General features: G+C 51.0%; 1 protein-coding gene across 1 annotated transcript; it reads right to left on the bottom strand.

Annotated features, from left to right (window-relative positions):
- Window positions 1-6,719: 6,719 nt before the first annotated feature.
- On the bottom strand, window positions 6,720-9,603 carry TIGD3 (tigger transposable element derived 3). The gene is made up of 2 exons (XM_043451995.1): window positions 9,413-9,603; window positions 6,720-8,502 (listed from the first exon to the last, which is right to left on the bottom strand). Exon 2 carries the CDS (start codon window positions 8,484-8,486, stop codon window positions 7,071-7,073), a length of 1,416 nt encoding a protein of 471 aa, XP_043307930.1. The 5' UTR covers window positions 8,487-8,502; window positions 9,413-9,603; the 3' UTR covers window positions 6,720-7,070.
- Between the last annotated feature and the right edge of the window lie 1,373 nt (window positions 9,604-10,976).

The raw sequence follows: 10,976 nt of genomic DNA, 5'->3' as shown, positions 1-10,976 counted from the left end.
CTGGCTCTCAGTTCAGCATCACTTCCCTAGTGAAACTGTCCTCAGCTCCTCTTTCTAGGTCAGTGTCCTTTGGTTTAGGCCAATGATTCAGAATCACCTGGCGGGCTTGTTAAAATACAGATTGTTGGGTCCCCCTCAGAGTTTCCAATTCAGTGAGTTTGGAGAGGGTCTGAGAATTTGCTTTGCACTCTATTCCTGAATGCTGCTGGTTTCAGCCACAGTTTGAGAACCACTGGCTTGTACTTTCATGTTCTCTCCCCTTTCTCAGTCTGTAATCACATACTTTCATTTGCGTGACCCTGGTGGTTCAGATGGTAAAAAATCCATCTGCAGTGCAGGAGACCCAGGTTCAATTCCTGGTTCGGGAAGATCCCCTGGAGACAGGAATGGCTATCTGCTCCAGTATTCTTGCCTGGAGAATCCCATGGACGGAAGAACCTAGTAATCTATAGTCCATGGGGTTGCAAAGAGTCGGACCTGACAGAGTAACTAACACTTTCTGTTTGGTTATAATCGTCTCTTCTCTAAACTACAAGCTCCATGAGGCAGAGACCTTGACTCTTTTGCTCATTAAAACACTAGTGGGCTTACAGAAGCTCAATATATAATTGTTGAATGAACAAATGAATGAATGAATGAAAACTGGTCTTCCCCACTTCCCCCTGGCAGGCTGGTACTCTAAATTTACACAGAGCGCTCCTACTATAAGGCATTAGATTTCAACCATGATGACAAAATATGATTGTAAAACCATCGCTAACTTGGCAAGAAGTGAGGGAACTTCCCAAAGACCCCTTCAAAACAAGGAAGTGAGTATGTGCTGGAACTGTGCTGCCCTTGAGGCAAACGGTGGCACTGAGAACTTGAAGATGAAAGAAACCCACAGAACAGAAGACTTTGGCCCACAGAGTGAGGAAGCTGAGCCCAACATTCATAAGTTAAGTCAAGATCCTGGAAAGGGCTACACCTTCAGTAAAAGAGTAGAACAGAAAAACTCCACCTACCGTAAAGGGAACCCACAAAGAAAACTGCCTTTCCCTGTGGTGGGAAAAAATTAAGATGGACTCCTGTAACTCTGTTCAGTATTGTGTAACAACCCAAATGGGAAAAGAATTTGAAAAAGAATAGATACATGTGTATGTGTAACTGAATCACTTTGCCGTACACCTGAAACTAACACAACATTGTTAATCAACTATACTCCAATTAAAATAAAAAGTTAGAGAAAAAAAAAAAAAAGATGGGCTCCTATGAACCACAGCATCTGCTACCAGTGTCCTTCAGCTCTGGGACACCCTCATCCCAGAAATTAATTTATCATGAATGTAGTGCCCCCTTGTGTCTCATAGGCATAACTACAGGTTTTTCTAAAGGAGAGTCCCCAAATGGGGATTTTCAGGTTTTCCAGAGATAAAGTGCAACCAATAAAAAAAATTCCAGGACCAAAAAACCACCAGGCCCACTAAGAAAAAAGCCACCATGAATTAAGGCATTAGGAGAAACAAAAGCAACAGATTTAGCCCGCCAGGATTTCAGGTATTATACTTAGCAAATACAGAATTTAAAATAACCATGCATGAAAGATCTAAATATATAAAAGAATTAAAAGAGAGGAAACAAGAGAGTATAAAAATGACTATAGGGCTTCCTTGGGGGCTCACTGGTAAAGAATCCACCTGCCAATGTAGGAGGCATGGGTTCGATCCCTGGTCCAGGAAGACCCCACATATCTCAGGGCAACTAAGTCCATGTGCCACAACTACTGAGCCCATACTCTGCAATAAGAGAAGCCGCTGCAATGAGAAGCCCGTGCACCGCAACTGAAGAGCAGCCCCCACTCACTGCAACTAGAGAAAAGCCTGTGCAGCAACAAAGGCCCAGCACAGGCAAAAATAAATAAATAAAATCATTTTTTAAAAAGTTTAAAAAAATGATTTATTGTTGTGGTTCAGTCGTGTCTGATTCTTTGCGGCCCCGTGGACTGCAGCATGCCAGGTTTCCCTGTCCATCACCAACTCCTGGAGCTTGCTCAAACTCATGTTCATCGAGTCGGTGATGCCATCCAACCATCTCATCCTCTGACATCCCCTTCTCTTACTGCCTTCAGTCTTTCCAGCATCAGGGTCTTTTCCAATGAGTTGGCTCTTGGCATCAGAGAGCCAAAGTATTGGAGCTTCAGCTTCAGTCCTTCCAATGAATATTCAGGACTGATTTCCTTTAGGATTGACAAGTTTGATCTTGCAGTCCAAGGGACTCTCAAGAGCCTTCTCCAACACCACAGTTCAAAAACATCAATTCTTCAGCACTCAGCCTTCTTTATGGTCCAACTCTCACATCCATACATGACCACTGGAAAAAAAATAGCTTTGACTAGATGGACCTTTGCTGGCAAAGTAATGTCTCTGCTTTTTAATACACTCTAGGTTTGTCATAGCTTCTCTTCCAAGGAGTAAGTAAGTGTCTTTTAATTTCATGGCTGCAGTCACCATCTGCAGTGATTTTGGAGCCCAAGAAAATAAAGTCTGTCATTGTTTCCATTGTTTTCCCATTTATTTGCCATGGAGTAATGGGATTGGATGCAACGATCTTAGTTTTTTGAATGTTGAGTTTCAAGCCAGCTCTTTCACTCTCCTCTTTCAGCTTCATCAAGAGGCTCTTTAGTTCCTCTTCACTTTCTGCCATAAAGGTGGTGTCATCTGCATATCTGAGATTGTTGATATTTCTCCCAGCAATCTTGATTCTGGCTTGTGCTTCATCCAGCCTGGCATTTCGCATGATGTATTCTGCATATCAGTTAAATAAGCAGGGGGACAATATATAGCCTTGATGTACTCCTTTCCCAATTTAGAACTAGTCCGTTGTTTCATGTCTAGTTCTAACTGTTGCTCCTTGACCTGCATACAGGTTTCTCAGGAGGCAGGTAAGGTGGCCTGGTATTCCCATCTCTTTAAGAATTTTTCACAGTTTGTTGTGATCCACACAGTCAAAGGTTTTAGTGTAGTCAATGAAGCAGAAGCAGATGTTTTTCTGCAATTCTCTTGCTTTTTCTATGATCCAACAGATGCTGGCAATTTGATCTCTGGTTCCTCTGCCTTTTCTAAATCCAGCCTGTACATCTGGAAGTTCGTGGTTCACGTACTGTTGAAACCTAGCTTGGAGAATTTTGAGCATTACTTTGATAGCATGTGAAATGAGTACAACTGTGCCGTAGTGTGAACATTCTTTGGCATTGCCTTTCTTTGGGATTGGAATGAAAACTGACCTTTTCCAGTCCTGTGGAGTCCCTGTTGAGTTTTCCAAATTTGCTGGCATATTGAATGCAGCACTTTCACAGCATCATCTTTCAGGATTTGAACTAGCTCAGCTGGAATTCCATCACTTTCACTAGCTTTGTCCGCAGTGATGCTTTCTAAGGCCCATTTGACTTCACGCTCCAGGATGTCTGACTCTAGGTGAGTGATTTCACCATCATGGTTATCTGGGTCATGAAGATCTTTTTTGTATAGTTCTTCTGTGTATTCTTGCCACCTCTTCTTAATATCTTCTGCTTCTGTTAGGTCCACACCATTTCTGTCCTTTATTGTGCCCATCTTTGCATGAAATATTCCCCTGGTATCTCTAATTTTCTTGAAGAGATCTCTAATCTTTCCCATTCTATTGTTTTCCTCTATTTCTTTGCATTGAAAAAAATGATTATATATGTTAAAAAAACAACCCAAAAGAATTGTCACCGCTGAAGAGAACTGGAAGGTAGATGGGGAGAAATTTCTCACAGGACAATGCAGATATAAGAAGACAGGGAACCCATCTTCCTGCTTTGGGGATCTCTGCATCCCACGTTCATTATCTCAAGACTGATGCTGATGATGAATATAACAACAATAATTTCTATTGTGTGCATGCATGCTCAGTCGTTTCCAACTATTTTCTGGCCCCATGGACTGTAGCCCACAAGGCTCCTGTGTCCATGGGATTTCCCAGGCAAGAATACTGGAGTGGGTTGCCATTTCCTTTTTCAGGGGATCTTCCCGACCAGGGATCGAACCCGTGTCTCCTGCATTGGCAGGAGGATTGTTTACTACTGAGCCACCAGGGAAGCCCTCTCTAGAACGTCGCTATTTTATTTTCATCTTGCACTGATTGCTGTCCGAAATGACCATGTGTATTTCTTTACTTGTCTCTTCTCTATCCCCTCTACCAGGAAAGAAGGGCTTAGCGAGGAAGATCCTCTTTTTTTCTGTCTTGTTCAGCACTAGCTTCAGGTCCTGGAACAGGACTCACTTCACAAGCAAAGCATTCAGTAAATGTCAGTGAATGCTGCTTAAATGAGCAGATGGAGCCACCCAGGAAGAGGTAAGTATGATACCTGGTAACAACACAAGAAAGGAAGACGTAATGGATGGGTTAAAAAAAAAAAAAGAAAAGGCTCTGAGCTGAAGTCAATGAGAAAACCCTGTGCTGTATCCCGCTCCTCCAACGGGAGTCGGACCCCTGGAAACACAGCTCATCCGTCCCCTCTGTTGCTCTGGTCAGGTCTTTACAGATCCTGTAAGTTTTGGCTTCAACATTTAAAGAGTTATGTCAGAACTGGAATAACTTCAGAAAAAGGACAACTTAAATGAGTACAGGCAGGGGGACTTCCCTGGTGGTCCAGTGGCTAAGACTCTCACTCTCAGGGCAGGGGCCCCAGGTTCCATCCCTGGTCAGGGTACTAGGTCCCACATGCTGCAACTAAGATCCCGAGTGCCGCAACCAAGACCCAGAGCAGGGAAATAAATAAATATAAGGAAAAAGGAATGAATGCAGGTAGGAAAGCAGAATCTATGGGGAAAGACAGATGACTTGGGATCTTATGCTGTGAATGGAAAGCTGGCAAGAAGCTTCAGAACCGTTTACGAGTGGACCGTGACATACGTCTGTCTCACTGTTGAGCAGCCAGGCGTGGAGGTGGTCAGTGAGGACGATGAGCCAAACTGAAAGGACAGTCGGCCTTTATTCACTGAGGTGTCCCTGTGAGGGGCAGAAAGAGGCACCAGCTCCCCAGGGGCCCACCTTCACCAGTCTGGAGAGGAGGGTCAGATGGCAGGCTGCTGAAGGGGCTCCTTCCTCTTTATGGGCTCTGGGGGTCGGAGTGGGGGAGGGAGGGAGAGAAGGGCTGGGAGTGAAAAATGCTGCATCAAGGCAGAAGAAGTGTCTCAGCCCACAACCCCAGTAAGGATCCCAGTAAGACCCAGTAACGGTCTTGGCTGAGGCCCCCATGGGGAGGAGCCTGGGCTGGAGATGCACAGCTGGCCTGCGTCCTTGCCAGCGATGCCCCCAGAAAACTGCACTGTGCTGGCTTGTGATTCCCGCAGTCGACCTGAAAGACCACATGTACGATTTCTGCCAGGAGCCGACTCCTCACCAGCCTGAGTCTGTCTGCGTCCAAAGTCCCGATCCTTTCCAGGTAAGCCATCCTCTTCCTGCCCTGCTCCCTGGATCTGGCTTGGGCTGCCCCATCTCTCACGGGGACCAGTGAGAGCTTCTCTTCCTCCAGGTCTCACATCTCTGACCCAACTCCACACCTCAGTTTTCTAGAACCTTACAAATAATCTGTCCCCACCATGACTGAAACTCTTTGGGGGTGCCCCACCGCTAGGCTCGGTGGGCTCCAGGCCTCTCCTGCTCCCTGTGCGCTCTGGGAAAAGTTGCCTCCGTGCCCGCTGCCCTTTGGCCAGGACTGTCCTGTCTTGTCCTTGCCTCTCGTCTGTCCTTCAGCTGCAACTCAAAGCTCCCCTCCTCCGGAGGCTTCCTAGGCTCACAGTCCTGACATGCCTTTAGGATGACCATTAATCGCACTCCACAGCCACTGTCCGCAAGGTCCTGCCTGGCAGGGACACAATCTTTGCAACCTTGCCCTCAAGAAGCCTTGCTAAAGAGATGTGAAATAATCAGAAAAAAAAAAAAAAAAAAAAAAAAAGAATGAATGACTTCCAAGTTCTGGCTCCTTCTATTTCCTAGAATGTTCCTAGCTGCCCCTTTTCCTTTCTCAGACACCACCCCAATAGAGGTGAATTCCCCAAAGAGGGAAATGATCGGAGAAGCAGAATGTCCTGAGAATCTGTCTGTTAGCCCATGAGGAATCCTCATGACCAGGGTCCCTTCTTGCTGGAATTCTGGGAGAGGAGGTTCACTCCTGGTCATTCTCAGACAACTCTAGACAGCTGCATGGCAGCAATCCTTGGCAATCAGTTTAAAAAATCTGAGTCTTGGGACTTCCTTGGTGACCCAGTGGTTAAGACTTCGTCTTCCAGTGTAGGGCATGACGGTTCATCCTGGTTGGGGAGCTAAGATCCCGCATACTTTGAGGTCAAAACCCAAAACATAAAACAGAAACAATATTGTAACAAATTTAATGAAGACTTTAAAAGTAGCCTGCATAAAACAAAAACAAAAAAACCTGAGTTGAAAGTTTCTATACCCTCCTCCCATGAAAATAATGGGCTTCCCAGGGGGCACAGTGGTAAAGAATCTGCCTGCCAATGCAGGAGACACAAGAGATGCTGGTTTGATCCCTGGGTCAGTAAGATCCCCTTGGGGAGAAAACGGCAACCTACTCCAGGATTCTTGCCTGGAAAGTTCCATGGACAAAGGAGCCTGGTGAGTTGTAGTCCATGGTGTTGCAAAAAGTCAGACATGACTGAGCACACATACACACATGAAAATAACACCTTGGCCTCTTTTCTGATTAAAAGCTTTATTTCTAGAAGCAGAACTGTTTTGAACACGGAGTTCAAGGGGTCTGTCTGTCTGTAAAGCCTTATTCCACCTTCCTAAGTCCCAGCCTCCACAGAGGTTCAGAAACTATGCAGCTGAGCTTCACTACCCAATGCCCTGTCTTTAGACTCTCTTCTCAGGGCTTGGACAACTTTTGCTCAGAGCCTAGACTTGGTCTCCCAACTTGTCTCCCTTCAACACCTTTCACAAAAGCTCCATTTCCACGGGAAAGAGACCAGCCCCCAACCTGCCTTCTGAGAGAGGGCGTTTCCATGGGAAACAGGAGAGGAGGGGGCTTTGGCAGGAAGGGCCCTTCACAGGCAGCAGAGTCGCTCCACCCCCTCCTCACAGGCATAGAAATTTTCAAATAGCTCCGGGGTGGTGCCACTGCACTCCAACCACCTCCTCAAGGTGCCCAGAGCCCGGAGGGCATCGGCCTTGGTGGGCAGGGGCTCGAAGCCGTCCTCTCCGCCCCCCGCCTCGTCTGCAGGGCCCACCTCCTCTTTGCAGGCTCCAGACACAGGCTCCTCACTCTCCAGATCCACAAAGCGGGAAAATTCCTCAAGGCTCAGCCCACTGGGGACCTGAGGCACCTCCGAGGCTTGGTCCTGGGCCAGTGGTGTTTTGCCGGGAGCCAGCCCTTCCTGAATGAAGCTGCTCACAATGAGCTGGAGAGGCACCTTGGCCCAGGCCGCTGCTGCCATGTGCAGAGCGTCCAGCACTGTGATGCCCATCCTGACCTCAGCCAGTGACATGCCAGCCCTATCGCTCTGGGCGGCAGCCAGCTTGCTCAACAGACGGCACCGGTAATGAGCCTTAAACGCCCGGACCACGGAGCTGGGCAGGGGCGGCGTGGGGCTCGCAGCAGACAGAGGCAAGAGCCTCACGTGGCAGAGCCCAGGCAGGCCTGCCACCTCCTCTGCCACTCGGGCAGCCATCAGCAAGGCCACCTGCCGGCCCTGCCGCCCCATGTCCCGATCAAACTGTGACAACCACTCCGACCAGGGGATGGCCAGGTCAGGGTGGTAGGAGGCAGGCAGGGCCTCACTGCTGACCCCGAAGAAGCATCGTGGGGCAGCCTGGGGCCCACTGACCAACAGCCGCCGTTTCTCTGTGCCCCTGCTGTTGGCACACAGCAGCACCTGCACCCGATCACATGTACCCGCTCTGCCAGGCACTGCCCGATACAGCAAGGGCACTTCAACACAGCCAAAAATGTCCTCTGGGGAGAAATCTTTAAGAGAAAGAGGCAGCTGGGCCTGGGGAGTGGGAGCTGGGGGAGGCGGCTCAGGGGGGAGCGGAGGCGCCAATATGTGGCGGGCCCCGAAGCCCACGTTGTTTCGGCGTTTCCAGCGGACCAGCCAGCCGATGCTGGGCACAAAGTCCTGGCCCAGGATGTCGGCCAGCTCCTTGGCTTTGTGGAGCAGCATGGGCCCCGTCACGTCCCAGGCCTTGGCCCGGGCAATGTGGTACCAGCAGAGGAGAGCCTCGTCGATGCCGCTGTACTTGGACTCCCGCTTGCGCTTGCGCTCCCGGTTGGCCGTGCCGCTGCACCAGTCCGCCAGCAGCTTCTCTTTATTCTTGCAGATGCGGGAGATCTGAGGCTGGGAGACCTGGAAACGCCGGGCCACCTCCGACTGGGACATCTTGGACTCATCCAGAAGTTCCAGCACCTGGATCTTCTCGGCCAGGGACAGGGCGTGAAGCTTCTTCTTGCCACACAGCTCCATGGCCTCTCGGCAGCACCTGGGCGGGGAGGAAAGGGTGAACGGGGGACCAACGGTGGAGGCTACGCAGGTTAGGAGAGGCGCGCAGCAAGGAAGAGAGTATATTGGGCAGGGAGAGAGGTTGGTGTGAAGGGGCGGGGGGCAGTCCAGGGAAGGCTGGACCAGCTGGGAGAGGGCGAGGGTACCCTGGGTAGGAGGTGAGAGGGCTGGGCTGAAAGGAAGGGAACAGGCCAGGCTGGGTGGGCACTGATGGGAGGCATGACAGAACAGAGCCTGGAGGGGGTGGCCCCCTGGTCAGAGGGAGAAAGGGGTCCGCGGGAGGAGGATGAATAGAGCCGAGGGGACAGCTGCAGACACAACAAAGGAGCGTGGACGGGGGAGGACAGGGGGCTGGGGCCGAGGGGGGCAGGTGTAGGGGATAATCAGAGCTGCGGGAGGAACCCCCAGGACGGGCAGGGGGCGGAGGCCTAGGCTGAATTTAGATGAAGATGCTGGGGGCAGGGTGGTGGAGTGAATGAACAGAGTTGGGGTGACAGGTGTACAGACGACAAAGAGGGACGGACTAGGGGCTGAAGAAGCAAGTCTAATTTGGGGCTGGGTCCTGAGCAGGGAAGGCTTGGGCCGGGGCCTGGCCTGGAGAGGGCGGGCGGAGCACAAGGCCGAAAGGCAGGTGCACAGGCGACAAAGGGCAGGAGGGGTTAGGAGGCCGCGGGCAGCCAGAAGGGAGGGTTGCCCTCAGCGGGGAGGCTTGTGGCCTGGGAGGGCGGGGGGGACGAGCGTCCGGGACCCAGGCAGGCCAGGAGTCAGGCTCCGCAACTCGGCCGGCCTCTCCCTCTGGTGACCCGGAGTCCATTGGCGGGGCGAACCCAGTCATCCGCCTGCCCGGCCTCCCCGCCTCCCGGCCTCCAGCCCTTCCGCTCCGAACCCACCTCAGACGCTCGTCCCGCGGCTGCTGCCCCGGTCTCAGCCCTGGCTGGGGCCGGACTCCCGAGCCCCCTCCCGGCGGCTACCGGAGAGCAGGAGAGGGACGCGCCGAGCGGACAGAGGGGCTGTGCGGGCGGCGGGCGCGCGCACCCGTTGCGCGCAGCCCGCGCGGCGGTCTCTCCCGGCTGGGAAGACCGCGGTTCGCCGCTCAGCTCCCACCCGCCGCAGCCCCGCCCCGAACCAATTGGATTGGCCTTCGGTGGAGTCTGTCCCGCCCCCGGCTAAGTCTCATTGGACATTGACAAAGTGGCGGGTCGTCAGGTCCCCCCGGGGACGGAGCTTTCTGCAAGCAGGGATGGCGAGGCGGAGACTGGTCGCGGCGGGAGTCCTGGATGCGCCGCCAGCCTCAGGGGGCCCGGCCCTCGGAGCCTGACAGGACTCGGCAGCGTGGACGCCGGACGTCTTCCTGGCCGTGACCCTAGGCAGCTTCCGCATCTACCAAACAGATCTCGTTCCCCTCACCCAGTGGTCTTTAAAAAATAGAAGCAGGTTATAAGCCACACAAAAGATGTTACCATGGACAGCACTGACCTCAGGTCCGTCAGCCAAGATACAAGACTGTTGTAGCCACGCCTTCCGGGAAACAAACTCACTCAGAAGGACAATGCAGATAGTGGAGTGCAGTTAATTACACTGGCGGGCCCAAGGCAGAGTCTCTCAGCCAAGGGCCCTGACCAGTTTTTGTGAAAATCTTATATACCCGTGAAGGAGGAAACAGAACAGGCTTCATCTTGAAAGCAGGACTCCATCTTGGGCCGTACTGTGGACTTTGAGCGATATGCCAGTATCTATGGAAACGACACACCAACTGGAAAACCAGAACCCCGGATGGAAGAGCCCCAGGGCTCGTACCTAGACTCTCTGTCGCCTGAAAGAATACCCTAATTATCTGTGTAACCCAATAGAATCATAAATTTCATTATGCTTATTGGGGTATGACCACAGGCCTATTGATAATTGTCCACTGTTAACTACCTAGGCTTAAGGCATATGAATCACCGGTTAACTTTGATTGTGTCTTTCTTTTCCTTTGCTCGACTAGTTTCAGGGAATTCGGGGAAGTGGGTTTGGGCACATACACTTAGGGTATATAAGGTTTTCACAAAAACTGGTCAGGGTCCTTGACTAAGAGGAGACTCTGCTTGGGCCCACCAGTGTAATAACTGCACTCCACTATCTGCATTGTCCTTCTGAGTGACTTTGTCTCCCAGAATGCTACAATACCCTCAGTGTATCTGCCCAAACCCACCTCCCCAAATTCCCTGAGACTAGTTTGAACAAAGGAAGACACAGTCAAAGTTAGCCTGTGATTCACATGCCTTAAGCCTAGGTAGTTAACAGTGGACAATTATCAATAGGCCTGTGGTCATACCCCAATAAGCATAATAGAATTTATGATTCTATCGGGTTAGATAGATAATTAGGGTATTCTTTCAGGCGACAGAGAGTCTAGGTACGAGCCCTGGGGCTCTTCCATCCGGGGTTCTGGTTTTCCAGTTGGTATATCGT

Source organism: Cervus canadensis, chromosome 29 (genome assembly GCF_019320065.1).
Source record: "Cervus canadensis isolate Bull #8, Minnesota chromosome 29, ASM1932006v1, whole genome shotgun sequence".
In the NCBI taxonomy this organism is placed as follows: Eukaryota; Metazoa; Chordata; class Mammalia; order Artiodactyla; family Cervidae; genus Cervus; species Cervus canadensis.
Note: the sequence above shows the minus strand (reverse complement) of the source record. Positions and strands in the feature narration are given on the sequence as shown.